Genomic DNA, 25,347 nt, shown 5'->3' with positions numbered 1-25,347 from the left:
ATATATTGACCGCCAAACTGGAAATGTCCCCGGTTTTCATTTCAGAAATCTGGTCACATTATATAGGGACACCAGTACTCCCATTGGCTGCAGGTGTGTGCATAATTTCTCAGGCTATATTCTCTGCCTTGGCAGCGGTGTAAACCACTGAGCGGGGCTCCGCTCCACTCATAACCGAGTTACTACTGAGGTAACTATCGTTTAATTTTCTCCGCTTTTTCCAGGCAAAAACAGAGTAGCCCGACTACCTACACTAGCAGTCAAAAGTTTTAGAACACCTATTCATTCAAGGGTTTTACAATATTAAATAAAGTATTGTAGAATAGTGTAGAAATCAAAACTATGAAAACACATGTAATCATATAGTAACCCCCAAAAAATGTTAAACAAATCAATACATTTTATATTTGAGATTCTACAAAATAGCCACCCTTCGCCTTGGCAGCTTTGCACACTCTTGCCATTCTCTTAACCAGCTTCATGAGGTAGTCACCTGGAATGCATTAAGATGTGTAGAATTGCAGGAAATGAGCTTTAAAACCAGCAACATCTAGTTTTTGGTCGGCAACTGCACCATTGGCCACACACCTGCCCCACCGCCTAAGCACCATTGATACATGCATTTATTAACAGACACAAAATCCCTAGTCTGAAAGCCAATGTTTACTTGAACCTGAAGTCACTTTCCCCCACATGGGTCAGCCCGCTAGCAATTCGACTGTCTAGCCAATTCCATCCAGCCCCTCGCATTGCCCAGCGTTATCCAATGAGGTTGCAGGGCGGACCCAACAGCTCAGTGGACACAGCAGAGAGAGCAATTACGTGGTGCATACATCTGCACATGTGACAGTACTCCATTTGCAGGGAGAGGCTAAACCAATACATGTAGGACTAAGGTTCAGATAAGGGATGGACAATTCGTCCCCAATTGGCATCAGTTTTACCCCAGCCCTACATCTAAACAACTGATTAAATTAACATTCTAAACTAAAAGACCTTGATTATTGGAGTCAGGTCTATTGAAGGGCAGCTGAACCAACTTCTCTGGGCCTGGTTTCCTGATGGGTTTACGAGTGTTTAACGATAACACGCATTTCCCAAAAACACCATACAGAGAACGTTTGGTAAGTGCGTCGGAGCATGTGTTGATATTAATAGGATTGTAAGAATGGAAGTGTTATTCTCGGATCATATTTTTCCATTCAACTCCTAAAGAGATCGCTCATATGGCTGAATATAGAGACTGATTATTCTAGTACTATGCACTAAAATTAAGATTGTGTATCGTTGCGTGCATGTTTACATATCATGAAATGTATTGAGCCAAAATAGACAGTAGGTGTAGCCTACAATTAGCTAAATAGGACTATTTCATAAAAATGTAATGGAATTCAATAGGCTTGAATTATATAGGTCTTATATATAGGAATTATATAGGTCTAGGGCTATGTAGCCCATATGATTTATCCTTTTAATCTCGGTTTTCTTTAGATGCATGTTTTTAAATCCTTCACTTGTTTGTAACAATTGCAGAGACACTGGTTACGTTGCCCAACAAGAAAAACAATAATGTTGCTTTAACAGAAGGGGAATTAACAAAGTCACTGACAACCAGTATGAAACAGGTGGGGTTTTGAAAGACTCATGGGGGTGTCCACTGAAAGTTCACTAGCAACAACTGGGACCAAAGACATCCACCATGAGGTTGCTAAATTTCCCAGAGCAGGCAAACAAAATTAAAACCCACGCGTAATTTAAAGACAGGAAAACAAGCCAAAAAGTAGAATAAAATGAAAACAGGGAAGATAAGACAAAACAATGCCTTTCTAGAAACCAAAATAGGGCACACCAACTAAAGGTGTTTACCCTCCACATCTTTCAAGACAACTGGAACACTGGGCCAGCCACTCTTAAATAGCACCTGGGCCAGCACAGGTGAAACACCTTTCCACTAACGAGATGGCAACCAGCCCAGATGTAACACATACTGACTAACGAGGTGACACCAACTGGTGCACCCTACGTGCTGAAGTCCAACCTCAAAACAGAAACCTTTAACACATTGGAAACTTTGTAGGCTATTTGTAGTCAACTTCGTTCTGAAGTTATTGGCGATCACAGAGACAGATAAACATCTTGATTCTGTGTTTAGCTGAGGTCGTCTGTGTATGAAGTGACACAGAAGGGCAAAAAAGAATTGAACGACGCACTTAGCCGTTGTACGAGTATTCTGAGGCAGTTGGTTTAGGGAAGCTGTTACATTCCAATCCATTGGCTATTTGAGGGTTGAGTTTTGATAACAATCATGCCCACTAACACAGGATGGTAACGCCTAGGTAGAGTTGTCATGCATGGAGAAACAGCGGCGCTGAATGCATTCTGTTCAATCGTACGGCATAACCTTCAGACCTAGAGACAGACTTGCCCTCATTACGCAGCGCCTCGGACTGGTTTACATAAGACAACACATCTGCAATGTTATGTTGAAAAAAACACTTTGCCCTTAAGTCCTTTAAAATCGAGCACTTTCTGATGTGTTTGATAATGAGTCTGCCACTGTTTTAGGAATGGCTACATGAGACTTACGGTGCACTATTAGCGGTCATGCACATTTTTGTACTTAAGTACTGCACCAAACACCTTAGCTAAATTATTTTGAGCGTGAAAGGTTCAGTTCAGTCCTCTGAAAAGGTATTTACATAACATAAAAGATTCATACTGATAAGTACAGAACATATGTAATAAATATGTTTGTGGAATTAGCACAGATTGTCTTATGTTTATTCCATTACATGTACAGTGTAGAATGGCGATAATTATCTATAAACGGTTTTATTAGCACATGCCCCCAAGTTTAGTCTCTATAGTATAGGAAGACTCAACAGGGCCAATCACTAGGGCCAGTTCACAAGTATTGGCTTTTTAGACACTGTTCCTAACACTAAAAGCTAAATCATTTTTAAAAGATAAAAACAAACGATCGCATCGACACAGACTGCAAACTGGCTACATTAAGCTTAAGTAGGCTACCGCAAAGGGAATCTGAACACTGTTCGCTAAAAGAGTCCGGTGTTTCAGCCTGTAAATTGATAGAATCTCTAATCTAGTGCAAAGTCATTTTAGAAGCATAGCTATAGAGGCAAATACCAGACACTCATTTATTAGCACAGTCTTCTAAACTACCGACTCCATTTAATGCCAAGATGTTTATATTTGTTATGCTTTTTGTGACGTGGATCATAATTACAGTTAATTCTCAGGATGCGTGATCCTCGTAATGTTACGTGGAAAATACAACGAATAGGACGCAGAATTAAATGTATATCACACTCACACAAATGCGACCTGTTATTTTTCGTATTTGCATTTCATTTCTTTCACTAGCAAATGCGAGTGAACTGCTGGGCACTGAATGTCCATCTTACGTTTGCTTGAAACATTGTTTACCTTTCCACAACACATGGAGTCGAAAAGGGATTTGTCCATGTGGTTGCCGACTTTCAGCTGTACGTAAACTCAGCATCACAACAAACAGGAGGAGGGGCAGACACGGAGTAGCTACGTCGAATAATGTATTCAGCTCCATGTCCAATGACAAATAATGAAAAGTGGTTTGTGCATATGCATTAACCCCCTTTGCTATGAAGCCCCTAAATAATATCTGGTGCAACCAATTACCTTCAGAAGTCACATAATTCAATAAATAAAGTCCACCTGTGTGCAATCTAAGTGTCACGTGATCTCAGTATACAGTTGAAGTCGGAAGTTTACATAAACGAGTTTTAATGACTCCAACCTAAGTGTTTCAACCACTCCACAAATTTCTTGTCAACAAACTATAGTTTTGGCAAGTCGGTTAGGACATCTACTTTGTGCATGACAAGTCCTTTTTCCAACAATTGTTTACAGATGTCACGTATAATTCACTGTTTCACAATTCCAGTGGGTCAGAACTTTACGTTGACTGTGCCTTTAAACGGCTTGGAAAATTCCAGAAAATGTCATGGCTTTAGAGGCTTCTGATAGGGTAATTGACATTTGCTTCAATTGGAGGTGTACCTGTGGATGTATTTCAAGGCCTACCTTCAAACTCAGTGCCTCTTTGCCTGACATCATGGGAAAAACAAAATTTTAGACCACATGTCTGGTTCATCCTTGGGAGCAATTTCCAAGTGCCTGAAGGTACCACGTTCATCTGTACAAACAATTGTACGCAAGTATTAACACCATGGGACCATGCAGCCGTCATACCGCTCAGGAAGGTGACGCGTTCTGTCTCCTAGAGATGAACGTACTTGTGCGAAAAGTGCAAATCAATCCCAGAAAAACAGTAAAGGACCTTGTGAAGATACTGGAGGAAACAGGCACAAAAGTGTCTATATTCACAGTAAAACAGGTCCTACATCGACTACCTGAAAGGCCGCTCAGCGAGGAAGAAGCCACTGCTCCAAAGCCAGACTACGGTTTGCAACTGCACATGGGGACAAAGACCGTACTTTTTGGAGAAATGTCCTCTGGTCTGATGAAACAAAAATAGAACTGTTTGGAGGAAAAAAGGGGGGGGATGCTTGCCGTGAAGCACAGGGGTGGCAGTATCATGTTGTGGTGGTGCAATGCTGCAGGAGGGACTGGTGAACTTCACAAAATAGATGACAATGGAGGAAAATTGTGGGATATATTGAAGCAACATCAAGACATCAGTCAGGAAGTTAAAGCTTGGTCGCAAATGGACAATGACCCCAAGCATACTTGCAAAATGGCTTAAGGACAACAAAGTTAAGGTATTGACATGGGCATCACAAAGCCCTGACCTCAATCCTATAGACAATTTGTGGGCAGAACTGAAAAGCAGGTCCAAGCAAGGAGGCCTACAAACATGACTCAGTTACACCAACTGTCAGGAGGAATGGTCCAAAATTCATCCAACTTATTCTGGGAAGCTTGTGGAAGGCTACCCGAAACGATTGACCCAAGTTTAAATTGTTTAAGGCAATAGTCAATTAGTACTTGGCAGCATGTAAACTTCTGACCCACTGGGAATATGATGAAAGAAATAAAAGCACTAATATTGTTCTGACATTACACATTGTTAAAATAAAGTGGTGATCATAACTGACCTGAGACAGGGAATGTTTACTAGGATTAAATGTCAGGAATTGTGAAAAACGAGTTTAAATGTATTTGGCTAAGATTTATGTAAACTTCAGCTGTACATTTTTAGGATTGTGTGTTAGGTATTATTGCATTGCATTGTTGGAGCTAGACACCAACATTTTGATGCACCTGCGATAACATGTATGTGACAAACTTATTTGCTAACCAACTGCTGATGGACAAACAAATCTCCTTGTGTATTTTACTTTTCTAACAACACGAAGTGACTTAAAAAATAATGGTCGGTGGACCCCTAAACTACTGCTTATGTCGATTATGCCTGCAGCCCACTGTGGTTATGGTTTATAGCGCGATTACATCCTCCCTGGAAGTAATCCATGATTGGGCAAGTCATGTACTTGTTAATGATTACGGGGGATATGGTTATATTTTGTTCAACTGTAATTCACTTTCAATCAATGTCAAATTCTGCATACTGGTTATTTCCATTCAAAATTAAGTAACTGATGTAGAAAGTAAACAGGTCTCAATTTAATTCTGAATGGACCCCAATCTAGCTTGGTATCACGCCCTGACCATAGAGAGCCCTTGGTTCTCAGGTCAGGGCGTGACTGGGGGTGTTCTATATGATTCCCAATTAGAGGCAGCTGGTCTTGTCTCTAATTGGGGATCATATTTAAGTAGTTATTTTTCCCACCTGTGTTTGTGGGATCTTGTTTATGTGTAAATGCTTCACGGTTCGTTTGATTCATTTGTTTTTGTCTAAAGTTTCACGTTATAATAAAGATGTGGGACGCTACTCACGCTGCGCCTTGGTCCAATCATTACGACGATCATGACACTTGGTACATTTTTCCATATAGTTGCCGTTAACTGTCTGGAAAACTCATCCTAAGTGTCATCGCCCCCAAAGTAATTTTCCTTATCAGAATGCCAACAAGAAAGAGGGCCCTAACCTTTGATGACATTGCCTCAGTTGCTAAAAAGGCTAGGCCTCTCACCAGACTCAGTTATAGCAGCAGGCTACCATCAGGATTATTTTCATTGCTGGTCATTGAACTGGAAAAGGTCAAAACACCCGCAGCCATCGTTGTCAACTCTACGACGTGTGGAGTAAGGAAAGGATAGCCAATACGCAACGCCCCCCTCCGTCTCCCAGATTGCCCCATCACTACCCCAGATCCCCCAATCAATACCCCAGCAAGTATACACCACACGCCTGCTGCCTTGAACACCAGCACAAACAGCTGAAATGAAACCGTTGATCCCGCTAACGTATCCCACCTTCCACCACTCAACCCCAAGCCGGAGACATTGTATGTTGGCAGGTAGTTCCTCGTCATGTGAGGACTGGAAGGCGGACTAAAAGCGATGGATTCAAAAGGGATCCCAGTCTTCCTTGCTGTTCACCAAATCTAAGGGTGTGGTACTATAAAGGGAAGGACGCACCAGGGCTCCAAAACAGGGAGTACGAGTTGCTCCATCAGCCTCATACTGTGCTAATATACTACTTGTTTCCGCTGTCCCCCACGGCAACAGCAGCAAGAAAGGGATTTCAGCCGATCGACTCCCTCAATTATAGATGAAATGTCCGGGCGTAAGACTGAAACACCTGGCAAAGTATACTCATGACCAATAACCCACCACCACCCCCAAATGAATCATTCAAGCCAGTGAACCAACCTCGCAACTTGGCACAAGTGAAGAACACAATTCGTCAAGCAAGGGACATCACTTTTGGACAGGGATGAGTTAGTGGCAACACATGGGTGACATTCTCCCCGGATTTATCACCATAACGAGACTCGACCAACAACCCTTCTGGTGGTGACAGCACCAGAAATGGTTGAAGAGGCCAAGGCAGTCATTAAAAGCAAATACTATGACACCACATTTGACCTGGGCAATGTTGTTTCACCCCTTGTTTTCCGTCATGTAGCGTTTCAAGGGGTTACCTGTCCTTCCGGGCACATGGAAAACCATAGTTATTTCACACCATCCTTTCACTTCTTCCCCAACTATCAACAGCAATCTTCTGCACAGACCGTGACGCGGCTATTGAGGGAGCAATCCAGTCTGTGCTGCCGCAAGCCAGGATTGTCAATTGCTGGAGCCACATGTCGAACAATGTGAAGCACAAGATGGGGTCAGAGGGTTCCCAAGCTGTGGCCGATAACCTCTTACATCTAGGCGTTCCGCTAGCAGAACACCACGACAACAACACAGAACGTGAGACACAAAATGAATTATAACCATTTTAACTTTCATAAAATCACAAGTGCAATACACCAAATTAAAGCTATACCTCTTGGTAATTTATCCCCAGTGTCATATTTAAAAAATACTTTTTTGCGAAAGCAAACCATGCATTATCGCTCAGTAGACAAAACATTAAGTACAGCTACTAACGATGTATATTAGTCACGAAATTCATGAATTACCTTTGAAAATCTTCTTTGGCAATACAGAAGGTCATGACGAAACAATAAATGGTTGTTTTGTTCGATAAAATCTATTTTTATAGCCTTACACGAAACATTTTGTAAACGGCTTCTGTCGTGAATTCGGTGTCCTTCAACTTTTGGACGTAACTTCTCAGTCTAAAGTTGTGTTTATCTAGTCATGGTTGGCTTCATTGCAATACTGTGTTTGTTAGTAGCACAGCCAAACTTGCTTATTCTTTCCCGGGACCTATTGACCGATAGGTACTCATTTGAACACACCAACCTCCGACCTCATTGCGCACCAATGATATGGCCATCGCTTCATTGATTGACTGTATTTCGGCCCAATGACCACTGATCGTCTTGAAATCTAGCTTGGTAGATCGCCAATGAGCTGAGGTAAACGGCGATGTGGGCCGATTCTAACCAGGGAGATGATCCTACGTCTAAAACTCACGCGTAAAGACAAGACAACTATTCGCCATTGAATTTCAACTGGAGTAGCCACGTTATTTACGCGCAGGATTTTCGCTTGTTAGTATTGTTTTTACCTGAGTTATGGCAGCAAAATCAGGGAAATCGAAGGCGAAATTGAATTATAGAGATGTTAGAGAGATTGAGGAAATAGATCGTGAAAGTGATAGTGAATTATATACACATTTGATTCGGATAGTTTACACTATGTGGATTCTAAAACTGAGGACATGTTAATTCATGGAGAAGACGCAATATTAGACATGTGAGTACCGTTATTTGAAATTAATAATGTTTTATAATTTTATTTTGAAAAAAATGTGGAAATGCAATTGGCCTTAGTGAATGGTTCCCTGCTCCTATATAGAATCTGTGTCTGTGTGTCTGTATATGTTAGCAATTTTATTTACATTGTATATTATCAAAACAATATTTTGGAAATGCAATTGACCTTATTGAATGGTTCTGTGTCTTACTTTTCACAGTGATAGTGACTGACTGGGAGCCCCCATTGCCAAGATGCCCATCCCCCACTGAAGCTGGTCCTTCCAGGAGGACCCCTGCTGTCTCTGGCACCACACCCGCCCGGCCATCTAGAGGTGTGAAGTCCGGGACAAAGAGGCGGAGGAGGGAAGGTGTGGAACCTGCTGGCAGAGAGGAGGAGGGGTGCTGGCACTCTGTGGAAGAGGGGGATGTGGCCCCACCTCCTCCATTGTTCAGACCTAAAAGGCCACCAGGACCTCAGCTAGACATGACCTCCAAGTACAGCCCCATGCAACTTTTCCAGCTTTTTTTTTTACCACCTCTGTTGTCGATTCCCTGATCTTTAATACGAACAAGTATGGTGCAAAGAAGCAGGACGGAAAGTAAGAGGCATGGAAGCACATTTCCATGGCACACATGTTCAGCTATTTTTCCATAGTAATTTACATGGGTATTGTAAAGCTGAAGACCCTCAAAGACTACTGGAAAACTGCACCCCTTTATAACCTGCCTTTCCCCACCACTGTCATTTCATGTAAAAGGTTCCTGACCATCTCACAGGCTCTTCACATCAGTGACCCTCAAGTTGATGAGAAGAAGCGAGGCACAGCAGGGTTTGATAGGCTCTGTAAGATCAAACCTCTCTACCACAGTATGGTTGAGGCCTGCAAGACCTATTTCCAGCCCGCCCAGAACCTGTCCATAGAGGAGAGGATGGTAGCCTCAAAGGCCAGAATTGGACTAAAACAGTACATGCGGAACAAGCCGACCAAGTGGGGTTACAAGCTGTTTGTTTTAGCCGATTCTGCGTGTGCAGGGGAAGAGCAGTTGTGCGACCGGTAAGGGGCTTAGCTATGACTGTCATGGAGTTGTTAGATTTTCAGCTCCTGGGGAAGGGCTACAAATTGTTTGTGGACAATTTTTATACAAGCCCTACCCTATTTGCTGACCTCAGGAAGCTGGAGGTGTGGGCCTGTGGCACCATCCGGTCCAATCGAGTGGGATTCCCCAAGACAAAGGTAAATGACATGCCTAAGCGGGCTGATCGGGGTGCCATGAGATGGATGGACACCAGAGAGGTGGTCTGTGCTCCAGTATCCACAAGGCCTTCAGTGGTGATCACGTCGTCCGTCGCGTGAAGGGCGCTACTGGGGCATGGACCACCAAGAATGTGCCCATTCCTGCAGCAATAAAAGACTATAACAAGAGCATGGGGGGTGTAGACCTATCAGACGCACTGATCGGCTACTACAATGTCCTCCATAAGACGAAGAAATGGTATAAGACATTGTTCTACCATTTCATTGATATAGCTGTAGTGAACTCATTCATACTCCACAGGGAAATGGCAAAGAGCTGTGGGCAGTCCCTCATCTCACAGCTGGCTTTTAGAGAGCTGCTCATCAGCGAGCTTGCTAGCTTCAGCAAGTCCACTGTAGCAGCTTCTGTCCCCTCTACCTCTGTACCTCCTGCTCCTGCAACTGGTGGCCTTCACATGCTGAAGTTTATAATTGCAGGCAGGGATGTGCCTCAGGGCAAGAAGGGCTCAGTAGGGAGGCTTCGTTGTGCTCTCTGCCACAAGAAGTCCCCTGTGACCTGTGTAACTTGCTCGGTGACCCTGTGTTTCACACCAGAAAGAGACTGCTATGAGCTTTGGCATCAGCAGCAGGGTTTTGTGTAGAGGATTGAGGTCTGCACAACACAAGGCTGTATACTCAAACTGTAAATAGTTCATGTTATTTGTAATGTTTCTAAAATAAATAGTTTTCAATAAAATCACAAAAAAATGTTTCTGGTGTGTTAGAATTGATTTTTTGGTAATTTGTATATAGTCATTTGCATCAGTGTATCACTGTGCCAATTCGGCCACTTGGGTACATTCGGGAAACTTGTGAGGGACACCTGGGTGACCTCATGCTCAAAGTCATGTTCCTCGCTCATTCCTGAAGGTATCCGTCTAAAACTTTGGAAAAAAATTTGTTGACCACTTCTGTTATAATTTCAAATTATCTCCAGCATCATATCTCAATGTTTGTCTGAGTGTTTGTTCATTTCAATGAACCCACAACTACAAAAGAACAGAAAACGTATGCTTATTTCCTTGTCTTTTCTTCTACCAAATCTATTGTGTTTATTCTCCTACATTAATTTTACATTTCCAAAAACTTTAGTGTTTCCTTTCAAATGATACCAAGAATATGCATAACCTTGCTTCTGGGCCTGAACTACAGGCAGTTAGATTTGGGTATGTCTTCAGGCGGAAATTAAGACAAGGGGGATAACCATAACAGGATAACCAGCAGACCATCAAAGCTCTTGGCCTCGAAATCAAGGAGTGGCTACGAATGCACACTGGAGACCCGATTTCGAGGCTTATTTCCAGTCGCTGTCCGACGCCATGGACAAGAGAGCACTGTGTTAACCTGTTGGGGATAGGGGGCAGTATTTGCACGGCCGGATAAAAAACGGACCTGATTTAATCTGGTTACTACTCCTGCCCAGTAACTAGAATATTCATATAATTGTTTGATTTGGATAGAAAACACCCTAAAGTTTCTAAAACAGTTTGAATGGTGTCTGAGTATAACAGAACTCATTTGGCAGGCCAAAACCTGAGAAGATTCCAAACAGGAAGCGCGCTCTGACCATTTCTTGGCCTTCTTGATCATCTAGCCAAAACAGGGGATCTCTGGCATAACGTGACATTTTCTAACGCTCCCATAGGATCTCAGAAGGCGCCAGAACGTTGAATGATGACTTTTCAGGCCATGGCTGAAAAACAGTAGCGCATTTGGATAGTGGTCGATCTGAGAACAATGAGACTGGGGCGCTCGTGCACGAGACTCCACCATGTTTACATTTTCAGTCTTTGAACAAAAACAGGGTTTCCCGGTTGGAATATTATCGCTTTTTTATGAGAAAAATCGCATAAAAATATATTTTAAAAAGCGTTTGACATGCTTCGAAGTACGGTAATGGAATATTTTTTATTTTTTTAATCGCGAAACGCGCTGGGCGCGTCACCATTCGGATAGTGTCTTGAACGCACGAACAAAACGCCGCTATTTGGATACAACTATGGATTATTTGGAACCAAACCAACATTTGTTATTGAAGTAGAAGTCCTGGGAGTGCATTCTGACGAAGAACAGCAAAGGTAATCCAATTTTTCTTATAGTAAATCTGAGTTTGGTGAGGGCCAAACTTCGTGGGTGTCAAAATAGCTAGCCCGTGATGGCCGGGCTATCTACTCAGAATATTGCAAAATGTGCTTTCACCGAAAAGCTATTTTAAAATCGGACATAGCGATTGCATAAAGGTCTGTATCTATAATTCTTAAAATAATTGTTTATCGTGAGTAATTTAGTAAATTTACCGGAAGTGTTCGGTGGGAATGCTAGTCACATGCTAATGTAAAAAGCTGGTTTTTGATATAAAATATGAACTTGATTGAACAAAACATGCATGTATTGTATAACATAATGTCCTAGGAGTGTCATCTGATGAAAATCAACGGTTAGTGCTGCATTTAGCTGTGGTTTTGGTTTTTGTGACATATGCTAGCTTGAAAAATTGGTGTCTGATTATTTCTGGCTGGGTACTCTGCTGACATAATCTAATGTTTTGCTTTCGTTGTAAAGCCTTTTTGAAATTGGACAGTGTTAGATTAACGAGATTCTTGTCTTTAAAATGGTGTAAAATAGTCATATGTTTGAGAAATTGAAGTAATAGCATTTCTAAGGTATTTGAATATCGCGCCACGGGATTCCACTGGCTGTTGAGTAGGTGGGACGCAAGCGTCCCACCTAGTCCATAGAGGTTAAACAGCTTGGGGATCCAGTCAGACGGAATTACCAAATGCTCAGAGAGCTTCAATGCGGTCCAGGGTAGATAAATTGGTTTATATACTCCAAACCAATGCCTTGAGGGAAGTGCTGCAGTGCTACTGTAACCTAGGGAATTTCCACCTGACCCCATAGTGCCATGAGCAATTTCAGGCGAATGCCCATCAGTTTCCCCTATCACGTCGGACGACGACATGGTGTCCTTTGCGGAAGGCATCCAGTCCTGTGTGGCACGGGAAACGTTTGACATGGCAGAAACTGGAGCGGAGGCCTTGGCCAGGATGATTGTGGCAAAAGGACGAATCTTCCTGGTGCCAAGCACCCAATCATTCCTCTACCAGGGCTTCTCAGACAAGCAGCACGTCGTTACTCTGTTGCCAACAGAGACGTGCTCCTGCTCTGCATCGGACAGTGCCCAGAGGTGTCTACCGACTGGCAGCTGTACTGGCCTTTGGCAGAAGTGTGGACAGTCCTATGCCAATAAAGCTGAGGACAAGGCATCTGGGCGCAAAACGCTCTGGCCATAAGTGTGCCACCAAGGAGCATGTCCAGACAGCCGCCAAACGCCAGGAAGAACAATCTACCGTTGATCAACAGGTCCGTCTTATTTATTTCTAATTGTCTTATTTTGGTATGTCAAAATGTTGACCATTTTACTAAGCCATGTGGTCCTCATGGGTTTTATGTATATCTGTCCCAAACTGACCTGTCACCATTATTCAATAGGGTGACCAATTCCAACAGTGTCTGAGAAACACTCCAGCAGGGATGATGAATTAGAGAAGAGTAAGTGGAATGTGACTGTTACATACTGCATGTTTTCCTACTACATGTTGATCATCTGTACAGTCAGACAGTTTGGGCACCATTGTTATGACCATAATGTTTGTTTGGGTGAAGAAACTGTGGGCAATGTCGGATGGTGAGGACAGGGCAACAGTTGCCATTCTGCACCTTCATGACTTCCTTACGTTGAAGCCCAATGAGTGACTTAGTGGGGAGGTATGTTCAGGTCGCCCACATGTTATGGTTGAATTGTATGACATTTTCCATGGTTGCAGTTGTTATGAAGTACAATTAGACTATTGCCTAGGCCTCATGTCAACTTCGACCAACCATATGCCATTCTGCTTTAGGTAATTGACTTTCAAGTGAAGAGGGATGTTTTTAATATGGATCACCATCTGGCAAACAATATCCTGCATGGAGATAAGGTGGTGATGCACAAGAACACCTTGTCAAAGGTAAATGCATGTCCACAGAGTTGCTTTTGTGTCACGGTTCTAAATAAGTGGCTAGAGGGGCCAATGTGTGGAGAGCTGCCACCTTCCTGACAAAAGATGGCCTGCCACATCATATAAATGCATCTTCATTCCTCTTCCTGTAGACAAGTCTGGAGCAGCACAGTTGCTTGATTGGAGCTTGCAACGTGGCAAACTACCACTGGATACTCTTGGTAAGCTGCACAAGATGGACCATTTAGTGAAAGATTGGACAGTACTTCACTTGAACATGTTATGATTGAGAACATTTTGATATACTGACTTGGTATTACCGCTTGCATTTAGTATGTCAATCGCAGGATCCACTCTGCCATTGTCCTGGACCCTACTGGTTGCCGTAACGAAGAGCGCCATATGAGCGAGAACCTGGTCAGGCACATCAGGTATATTAAATCTGGTGTTGTAAAAAATACTTCAAAGTAGTTTTTTGGGGTATTTCTTTTTGACAACTTCTACTTAACTACATTCCTAAAGAAAATAATGTAGTTTTTACTCCATACATTTTCCCTGACACCCAAAAGTAGTGGTTACATTTTGAATGCTTAGCATGACAGGAAAATTGTAGAAATGATGCACTTATCAAGAGAACATCCCTACTGCCTCTGATCTGGGGGACTCACTACACACAAATTCTTTGTAAGTGTTTGACTGTGCTTCTGGCTATCTGTGAACTAACTTCAGTAAGGAATTTGAAAATATTCATTCAACTTTTACGTTTTGATACTTAAGTATATTTAAAACCAAACACCGACTTTCACTGGGTGACTTTGCCTTTTACATTTTCTATTAACGCATCTTTACTTTTACTCAAGTATGATCCAAATAACTTCACAGACCTTCATTGTAAAGGGTTTTAAACACTGTTTCCCATGCTTGTTCAATAAACAATTAATGAATATGCACCTGTGGAACGGTCGTTAAGACACTAACAGCTTACAGACGGTAGGCGATTAAGGTCACAGTTATGAAAACGTAGGACACTAAAGAGGCCTTTCTACTGACTCTGAAAAACACCAAAAGAAAGATGCCCATCTGCGTGAACGTGCCTTAGGCATGCTGCAAGGAGGCATGAGGACTGCAGATGTGACCAGGGAAATAAATTGCAAAGTCCGTACTGTGAGACACCTGCGACAGCGCTACAGGGAGACAGGACAGACACCTGATCATCCTTGCAGTGGCAGACCATGTGTAACACCTGTACAGGATTGGTACATCGGAACATGCCATCCTGTACAAAATCTGCCCGAGTTACACCAGGAACGCACACTCTCCATCAGTGCTGACTGTCAGAGAGGCTGGACTGAGGGCTTGTAGGCAGGACATCGCCAGCAACAATGTCGCCTATGGGCACAAACCAACTCCTCTTAAATGCAAGTAAAACTAAATGCATGCTCTTCAACCGATCGCTGCCCGCACCTGCCCACCCGTCCAGCATCACTACTCTGGACGGTTCTGACTTAGGTATTTGTCCACATATTCTAGGTGTCTGGTTAGCCTGTAAACGCTCCTTCCAGACTCACATTAAACATCTCCAATCGAAAATTAAATCTAGAATCTGCTTCCTTTTTCTCAACAAAGCATCCTTCACTCATGCTGCCAAACTTACCCTCGTATAACTGACCATCCTACCGATCCTCAACGATGTCATTTACAAAATAGCCTCCCAACACTCTACTCAACAAATTGGATGCAGTCTATCACAGTGCCATCCGTTTTGTCACCAAAGCCCCATATACTACCCACCATTGCGACCTCGTTGGCTGGTCCTCGCTTCATACTCGTCGCCAAACCCACTGGCTCCAGGTAATCTACAAGTCTCTGCTAGGTAAAGCCCCGCCTTAGCTCACTGGTCACCATAGCAGCACCCACCCATATCTCACTAGTACCCCCCAAAGCCAATTCCTCCTTTGGCCGCCTTTCCTTCCAGTTCTCGGCTGCCAATGACGAACGAACTGCAAAAATCACTGAAGCTGGAGACTCATATCTCCCTCACTAGCTTTAAGCACCAGCTGTCAGAGCAGCTCACAGATCACTGCACCTGTACATAGCCCATCCCCATACTGTATTTATTAATTTCTTGCTCCTTTGCACCCCAGTATCTCACTTGCACATTCATCTTCTGCACATCATGTCAGCGTTTAATTGGTATATTGTAATTACTTCGCCACCATGGCCTATTTATTGCCTTATCTCCATTATTTGCACACACTGTATAAAGACTTTCTACTCTATATTTGATTATTCCATGTGTAACTGTTGTTGTATGTGTTGAACTGCTTTGCTTTATCTTGGCCAGGTCGCAGTTGTAAATGAGAACTTGTTCTCAACTAGCCTACCTGGGGCCTGTTGCACAAAAGTAGAATTAAGACATCCGGGATAAATGACTCAGCTGAGCTCAATGAAGCCAAAACATGTGCGTCCAGGCTTAATTGGTTGCACAAAGACCAAGCCAGGATGAGCAGACACGGATTCATTAAGCCAGGTGAAACCAATCCTGGATACGTGCGCGCTCACGGCTCACTCAAATAGACCCCGCCACAGATCACAGATTAACTGATTTACCATGGCAACTAGAGCCGCGTACTTTTCCCCGTCGGAAGCACAAATCCTCATGGAGGCATACGAGGAGGTAAAATATATAATTAAGAAGAAAGGCAACACCGCCACAGTGATAAAGCAAAGAGAAAAAGCGTGGCAAAGTATTGCAGACCGCCTGAATGCGTAAGTAGTGCACAATTACACAGTCACCGCTCCGCTGAAACATCACAATTACAATTCAAATATTTAATTCACATCTCCAAAAATGCAGTTGTACTGTAATTATGAAACGGTTAAATTTTTAATTGAAATGCACTGCAGATATGAGTGAAATTGTGTAAAGTAACTCCATCACACTGTATAAAGCTATGATAGATTTTTTGATATTTTTACTGAAAACAAGACAAAAATACCAAGTAATTTTTTGCAGTGTGACTCCATTAAATGTGTGTGTGTGTGTGTGTAGATTAAACATGAACGGGCCAAAACGGACATGGCAGCAGGTCAAAATCAAATACAAGAACATTCTGCAGAATGGTATGGTCCCTGACTAATATTTAACAAAGCACAAGCATATATTGTACCCAGAAGGTGCCTGCTCACACATTGTCTGTACTGTTTTAGCAGTGAAAAAGAATACCCACAGACAAGGCACGGGTGGTGGGTCACCAAAGGCTGACCTTACCCCAGCAGAGGACATGGCCTTGGAGCTAAATAAAGGCAGGCCCGTCTTAGAGGGGATCCCTGGGGGGAAAGAGACGAGCATAGGTTCCTCCCAAGATGCCACCCGCTTCATTCAAGGTATGTCCTTCCATCTCTACATGGGATACAACCACATTCATATTGAATCAATTTGGACTGTCTGACTTTGGTTTACCTATTGCCTTGCAGTGTCTGGCAGCACTGTGTTCCTGTTAGAGCCACCAGCACAAGCACCAGACGATGCTGATCCAGTGAGTACTCCATCAAAGGCATACTGTAGGCCTGGCATGTCTTGTCTACTAGCTTCAATATGAATCCGATTAAATGTGATAGGGTGAAGGCCCCAGTGCAGCAGCAACAGCACATGATGGAGACGATGATGAGGAGGAGACCATCTCTCTGGATTCCAGAAGGCATGAGGTATCATGTTAAGACTGTGAAAGTACTATTTACTCTACAATGGTGAGGAGTCCTCATCAAAATCAAAAAATCTAATTTCTTTTACAGGACCCAGATGCTATACAGTGGGAAAACCAGCCTGGCAACATAGTGCGTATTAATAAAAGGACACCACATCCTGCCAAATTCCAGCTGCGCTAATTGTATTGTGTTCACAGAGCTCACAAGCTATCAGAAAGTTGTATGGCAACCACCTCCGGCGCCAAATAGAACTGGCAGACATAGACATTCAGTACAAGAAGAAAAGATGGAAAATCTTGCACTGGAGTCCGAAATAAAAAAGAGGACAATTAGGAAACTGGACCTTGAAATAAAAAAACTTGAGAGGGAGGTGAGATATGCCTTCAATGTACACTGTATGCTAACTGTAACACAAATGTATTAATCATTATTTTTCTTTCCTCCCCCAGCTCCAAGAAGATGACACAGCTCAAAATAAAAATTAGGTATATTCTCGTAAAGTCAAGTGAGCCATGACATATGAGCTCTTATTGTGAGCACACAGGACGGTGGCATCTTTCTAAGGTTTTTTTATTTTCCCAGCAATCAGTACAACCAAGTCATCGTTATAAGGCATCGCCCTCTTTTGCCCACCCCCAGCACCAGGTGTGGCCACTAGCCTATATGAAGGCCCAAAATTGTGTGTTCCTTTCTGCTCTGACAATGGCATGCCCATTCGTGCGAGATGTGGTGGATGAAGAAGCACTTGTGCTGAGGAGAGCCTTCAGGCGAGAAAGGGTCTTCAGGGACCGGTTGGACCCACTGGCCTTCCCTGATGACCATCTATATGAAAGATACAGGTTTTCTGCAGATGGCATCAGGTATCTATGCAGACTACTGGGTCCCAGGATTAAGCACCGCACTGCACGGAGCCATGCACTGAGTGTGGAGCAAATGGTTTGTGTGGCCTTGCGCTTTTTTTTCTAGTGGAGCCTTCCTGTACTCAGTGGGGGATGCAGAACAGCTGAACAAGGCCACAATTTGCCGCACAATAAGGAGTGTGTGTCTGGCTATCAAAGCATTAGCAGATGTCTTCATCTCCTTCCCTGGCCACAGAAGACTCTGACATCAAAGAGGAGTTCTATAGGATTGCAGGTAAGAGGATCTACAAATTACAGGACAACTGTTAACACATAGTAGGATACTCATTACTTTGTGTGACAGGTTTCCCCAATGTCATTGGTGCAGTGGACTGCACACACAAGGATAAAAGCCCCCTCAGGTGCCCATGAGGCCGATTTTGTGAATAGGAAATCCTTTCACAGCATTAATGTTCAGGTGAACATAACTTTTTGATATTGTCCATTGACGAACACTCTGCATTGCCAGTGATGTGCATTGATTGGTGTAATATTCCTCATCTTATGATTTCAGATGGTCTGCAATGCTGACTGTGTGATCAGCAATGTTGTGGCAAAATGGCCTGGCTCAGTCCATGACTCCAGAATCTTTCGGGCCTCTGAAATCTATCAGTGCCTATCACAAGGTAAGCCACACAACCCCTATTTATAACCATCATGGCTGTGTCAAGAATATCACTGTGTTTATGAGGTAGTAATGATGAGATTTTGTGTTGACAGGTGAATTCTCTGGTGTGCTGCTGGGAGACAGGGGGTATGGCTGCCAGCCTTTTCTCCTGACACCTTTCACAGACCCCCAGGAAGCACAGCAGGCCTACAACCATGCCCATGCCAGGACCAGGGCCAGAGTTGAAATGACCTTTGGCCTCCTGAAGGCACGCTTTCACTGCCTTCACAAATTAAGGGTCAGCCCTGTTAGGGCATGTGATATTACTGTGGCTTGTGCTGTCCTCCACAATGTGGCCTGCCTGAGGAAGGAGAGGGCCCCCAGAGTGCCACCAGCCATGGACTGGGACAATCCGGCAATCTTCCCTGATGACGACAGTGGTCGGCTGCTGAGGGACCAATATGTGTTGAATTATTTTAGTTAGTATGTGTGCTTTCAATTTTGGTTAAATATGTCCTGCGGTGGCAGAGGAATTGGGTTTTTTTTGGGTTCGTTTTTTACGAATTTGGCCTCTTATGATGTTTGTGCGGTATACTGTGTGTAATACAAGGCTGCAGGGAGGCTACTGCATCCATTCATTTGTCTGTTCAGTTGATGTGTATGGATTTGTCCTGCATTTATTTTAGTGTGCAGACATGCAGGGTGTGTTATATACAGACCTTTGAATGTGTATGTATCATTTTGTATAATATGCTTGGATTCTGTGCTTTCCATCTTGTAGTCACTGTGACTTCAGTTTCGAAAGGAGCTGATGGTTTACCTGCTTTGTTTTGTCCTTATTCAATAAAGGAACATAATGTTACACATTGTGTTTTTATATTCATATGGAATGTGTATTTGTTTATATGACAGAGTACTAGGGCCACACTGAAGAAAAAGGATAAAGTCATAAATTTATGAGGCTGGTTCTTTCTGCAGAAAAGCTACATATTGTTTTTACAGTTTTGATACTTATGACAATGTGATACTTAATATTCTGGCACATCAGCATGTCTTTGTTTATGAAACCATACTGAAGTACAATTTCACGAAATGCCCCACATCTGTCATTTTAACAACTGTCCTCCTTTAAAACAACCGGTTACAATATTATTACTTGTGTTTTTTTCCCCTCTGTGGCCCTAATATTCTATCATTTTATATATAGCCTTATAGTCTATGGGAAACTGTAAATTATCTAATGATAGCAACATAATCTAAAAATTATTTTTTATCCAAAATCATTGAAATTAATGATCACAAACGTTTAAATAATGACAGTGGGTCTAGTTATGTGATAACAATGTATAGTGAGCAGTGAAATAACTATTGGTTTCCATTTGTGGTGACTGCTGACTGACATTAGGGATGAGATTAAATAGATCCTGGAATTTAGCCTGGTCTGGAGCAGGCTAGCTCCACAGAATAAATCTCCATGGTAATTTATACCATAACATATCCTCCTGCCCCCTATCCATCTTTAGTGCAACCGGATTACGGATCAATTGAGCCAGGATCACCAAGATATCCTGGCTTAATCCCTTATCCTAGTTTTGTGCAACAGGCCCCTGGTTTAATAAAGCCGTATACAAACATGGTCTATTTGTTGTCTTCAGTAAGGCAGCTCCAAAATGCAGGGGTTTCAGCTTAGCTCACTGCTTTCTGTGGTGGTGGACCAAGCCAACTGAAAATACGGAGCGTTGCGGCGTGATTGGCTCAGTGTTCTGTCACTCATGTGGACACTACGTCACCGCCAAGTCTAAGGGTAGAGCTAGAACATTTTAGCCCCTTGGGTGCTGCCATAGTTACATTAGAAGTACCCATCCAAGAAGGCTCAAGGTCATTGGCCACAGATAAAATGACATCGAAGCACGTTCTATGTACAGTAGCTTTTATTGGACTGATCATGTCAACATTTTAGCTAGCAGTCATCATCATGAATCAAGTCGACAATCTACTGGCAAATCCTTGTCAAATAGATAAAATGTATCGGTGCTCATCGGCCATCAACATTACACAACAATTTGGAAATTGTTGAATTTGCAATGAGAGGTTTGGAAAGAATCAGTGACAGTGGCTAACGTTAACTGCAAGCATTGCAAAGCAATCACTAGCCTGCTATTCTGTGGAGTGGCTGTGTGGTGCCAAATCTGGGATTAAGGGGCTTATATCCAAGTTTAATAATTGTGGAAGGACCACCAGAGGGCAGGCTGGGCTCACGGATAGTAGCCCAACAAGGCATGTGAGACAAGGTAACCAGAGTCAATTAAGCACAGCTGACGGTACTAATGAGATATTCTTTCCCCTACAAGAGAGAGGATGGAACCAGCAAGAAGGGAGGAAGATAAACTATCTCTGGAGAATGGCTACGGAGAGCGAGGTGCTATCCAAGAAGATCCATTAAGACGGTTCCGAATTTGTGATTGTTGTTATAGTTTAAAGATAATCGTAATGTGATCCGGTGTCATCTAAAGAAGATGTATGTTGTTCCTTTGGAGATTCTCATTGATTGTGTTGGAGTGTTTGTATTGTCAGAAATCCCTCAATAGAGAACTGTGTTGAATCAAGAAAACCTACTCTGGACTCATTTATTCCACCTTTCCACTTTAGAGTGACACCAAATGACTTGGTCCGCTCACATAATGATGGCCATGCTGTCAATGTAGCTTGATTTGTGCTGCGCTCAAAACAATTTTTAACCCGGAACTGTGAAAACGCGACTGAAAAAAGACAACTGGGAAGTCGGGAATAAAGAAGCGCCGACTGGGAAAATACGTTTTGAACGGTCATCCAACTCGGAATTTTAAATCCGGCCTCTTTCTAGAGCTACGACCTGAAGATCGATGACGTCATCATGATTCAACCTTTTTGTCCGAGTTCCCAGTTGTTTTGAAAGCACCATAAATCCAGAGAACGCCAGACTTGAGACAATTTGCCCACGAAGGACCGCCGCACCACCTTCCTGTTCAAGTGAGCACAGCACAACAAGGTGAGTCCAAAAATGTATTATGCTGCTGCATACATGTAATATGCCTGGGAGCTATGTAATAAGTGTATGTTGCGTAGTAAGATGTTAGTAGTCCATGTACCTCACCCTAATAATTTGGTATATTTACCCCTCTTAATTTTGCTTCCTATTCTTACTTTATGGTGCACATGTAGCCTATAATCTGTTTTAGAGAAATGTAATCGGATATTGAAAGAGCTTTGTCTGCTTATTTGCCCCCTTTATTTATCCTACGGTTCTGACTTGGTGTACAGGGAGAACGGCCCATGTTCTGAATTGTCGCTGTACATTTCAAAAGGGTTAAACAAATTGTTATATTGACGAACGTTACGTCCGCCCTAGCTCGCGCATTAATTGCTTAATGTCACACCCTGATCTGTTTCACCTGTCTGTGATTAGTGTCACCCATTAGTCCCTGGGTATTTATTCCGGTGTTCCCTGTTGTCTGCTGCCAGTTCATCTTGCCTTGTCAACCAGGGTGGTTTTCCGTGCCCCTGCCTTTTCTCATCTCACTTTTGCTAGTCTTCCCGGTTTTTGACCCTTGCCTACCTTGACTCTGAACCCGCCTGCCTGACTGTCACGTCCTGACCAGCAGATGGAGCTGGTGTAGTAGTTTGGGGGTCAGGACGTGGCAGTCTGGTGTGTGTCTTGTGACTCCTGATCAGGAACAGCTGGGAATCGTTGTTCCTGATTGGGAGTCACATATGTAGGAGTTGTTTGTCACTGGGGTTTGTGGGGAATTGTTCTGTGTTGAGCCTATGCTTTGCCAGACTTTATTGTCGTTCGTTTTTCGTGTTTGTTATTTTTGTATGTTCATTTTGATAGTTAATAAAAGTCAAGATGAGCCTGCACATACCTGCTGCGTTTTGGTCCTCTTCTCTCCAGTACGACATCTTTAAGGATGAGTACAACTTATTTTATGACACTGACCTTACTGCCTGCCTGACCTTACTGCCTGCCTTGACCTCAAGCCTGCCTGCCACTCTGTACCTCCTGGACTCCTGGCAACAACCCAGCAGCAGGACCGCTACCTCCGCCTTTGTGCAAGGAGGAGCAGGAGGAGCACTGCCAGAGCCCTGCAAAATGACCTCCAGCAGGCCACAAATGTGCATGTGTCTGCTCAAACGGTCAGAAACAGACTCCATGAGGGTGGTATGAGGGCCCGACGTCCACATGTGGGGGTTGTGCTTACAGCCCAACACCGTGCAGGACGTTTGGCATTTGCCAGAGAACACCAAGATTGGCAAATTCGCCACTGGCGCCCTGTGCTCTTCACAGATGAAAGCAGGTTCACACTGAGCATGCGACAGAGTCTGGAGACGCCGTGGAGAACGTTCTGCTGCCGTTAATCCTCCAGCATGACCGGTTTGGCACATGGTGTGGGGTGGCATTTCTTTGGGGCGCCGCACAGCCCTCCATGTGCTCGCCAGAGGTTGCCTGACTGCCATTAGGTACCGAGATGAGATCCTGAGATCCCTTGTGAGACCATATGCTGGTGCGGTTGGCCCTGGGTTCCTCCTAATGCAAGACAATGCTAGACCTCGTGGCTGGAGTGTGTCAGCAGTTCCTGCAAGAGGAACGCATTGATGCTATGGACTGGCCCACCTGTTCCCCAGACCTGAATCCAATTGAGCACATCTGGGACATGTCTCGCTCCATCCACCAACGCCACGTTGCACCACAGACTGTCCAGGAGTTGGCGGATGCTTTAGTCCAGGTCTGGGAGGAGATCCCTCAGGAGACCATCCGCCACCTCATCAGGAGCATGCCCAGGCGTTGTAGGGAGGTCATACAGGCACGTGGAGGCCACACACACTACTGAGCCTCATTTTGACTTGTTTTAAGGACATTACATCAAAGTTGGATCAGCCTGTAGTGTGGTTTCACTTTAATTTTGAGTGTGACTCCGAATCCAGACCTCCATGGGTTGATAAATTGGATTTCCATTGATTATTTTTGTGTGATTTTGTTGTCAGCACATTCAACTATGTAAAGAAAAAAGTATTTAATAAGATTATTTCATTCATTCAGATCTAGGATGTGTTATTTTAGTGTTCCCTTTGTTTTGAGCAGTGTATATTGGTGGCGGAGCCAGTGTTAATACAAAAAAATTATACATGTATTGCATATACACTTTCCTAATAAGTGCTTTCCTAATAATACTTGATTAGTACAGATACATGGCTTTTGGTGCCTATATTAATTAAGGGACATTTTCTGCTTACGTTCTGTTTTAGTGATTAACTCCATGTTGACCCAGTCTGTACACTCCCATGGATTCTGCTTATGTTCTGTTTTCACATGTCCAATGGTTAACTCTTTGTCCAGCGCTGTCCATTCACCTGAGCTCAGCCTTTATTCTGCTTACACATGTCTTAATTAACCCTATGTTCTCTGTCTCAATACTTCTGGGAGAACAGTCTAGATACTGGAAAATCAGCCAGTTATGAATTTTCACATACAGGACCCGAGTGTGAGAATTACCCCTGGAAAATGGAACGGCTTGTGGACTGAGGTGATTGGATTTTGGTACATGGGGAAATTCATAGTAAACTCCCCATTTGCGCTACTGGTGCAGGTTGTGTTATTGAACTTGGTGACATGGAAACCCCACACCCTTGAGCCTGCTACATTATGCTGCAATAATTTATCTGAAGTATTTCGCCGGTCTTATCCGGTGTCCTGTGTGAATTTAAGTATGCTCCCTCTAATTCTCTCCCTCCTCTCCCGGAGGACCTGAGCCTTGGGACCATGCCTCAGGACTACCTAGCCTGATGATTCCTTGCTGTCCCCAGTCCACCTGGTCGTGCTGATGCTCCAGTTAACTGTTCTGCCTGTGGCTATGGAATCCTGACCTGGTCACCGGATGTGCTACCTTGTCCCGGACCTGCCGTTTGACTCTGAATGATCGGCTATGAAAAGCCAATTGACATTTACCTGTTGCACCCTCTACAACCACTGATTATTATTTGACCCTGCTAGTCATTATGAACGTTTATACAGCTTGGCCATGTACTGTTATAATCTCTACCCGGCCCAGCCAGAAGAGGACTGGCCACCCCTCAGAGCCTGGTTCCTCTCTAGGTTTCTTCCTAGCCACTGTGCTTCTGCATTGTGTCACGTCCTGACCAGCAGAGGGAGTAATTGTATTAGTTTTGGTCAGGACGTGGCAGAGGGTTTGTGTTGTGTATGTTCTAGGGTAGTTTTCTATGTGTAGGTTGGGTGCTGGACTCTCAATTGGAGGCAGGTGTTTCTAGTTGCCTCTGATTGGGAGTCCTATAAATAGGTGTGGTGTTTTTGTTTGTCACTTGTGGGTAGTTGTTTGTGAGCACTGCTTCTCTGTTCCTGTCGTTAGTTTGTTGATTGTTTTTCCTGTGGATGCTTTGCTCATATTAAAAAGTTGAGTATCCACATTCCGTCTGCAGTTTGGTCCATTCACATTGCTTGCCGTTTGGGGTTTTAGCCTGGGTTTCTGTATAGCATGTTGGCTG

The 25,347-nt window shown here is 43.5% G+C and overlaps 1 protein-coding gene across 1 annotated transcript; it reads left to right on the top strand.

The window, feature by feature from the left end:
* Nucleotides 1-882: 882 nt before the first annotated feature.
* On the top strand, nt 883-10,307 carry LOC123741887 (piggyBac transposable element-derived protein 3-like). Its single transcript, XM_045716167.1, has 2 exons — nt 883-1,124; nt 8,519-10,307. The coding sequence occupies exon 2, from the start codon at nt 9,577-9,579 to the stop codon at nt 10,195-10,197; it is 621 nt and encodes a 206-aa protein (XP_045572123.1). The 5' UTR covers nt 883-1,124; nt 8,519-9,576; the 3' UTR covers nt 10,198-10,307.
* Nucleotides 10,308-25,347: the final 15,040 nt, after the last annotated feature.

Source organism: Salmo salar, chromosome ssa03, assembly GCF_905237065.1.
Source record: "Salmo salar chromosome ssa03, Ssal_v3.1, whole genome shotgun sequence".
In the NCBI taxonomy this organism is placed as follows: domain Eukaryota; kingdom Metazoa; phylum Chordata; class Actinopteri; order Salmoniformes; family Salmonidae; genus Salmo; species Salmo salar.
Note: the sequence above shows the minus strand (reverse complement) of the source record. Positions and strands in the feature narration are given on the sequence as shown.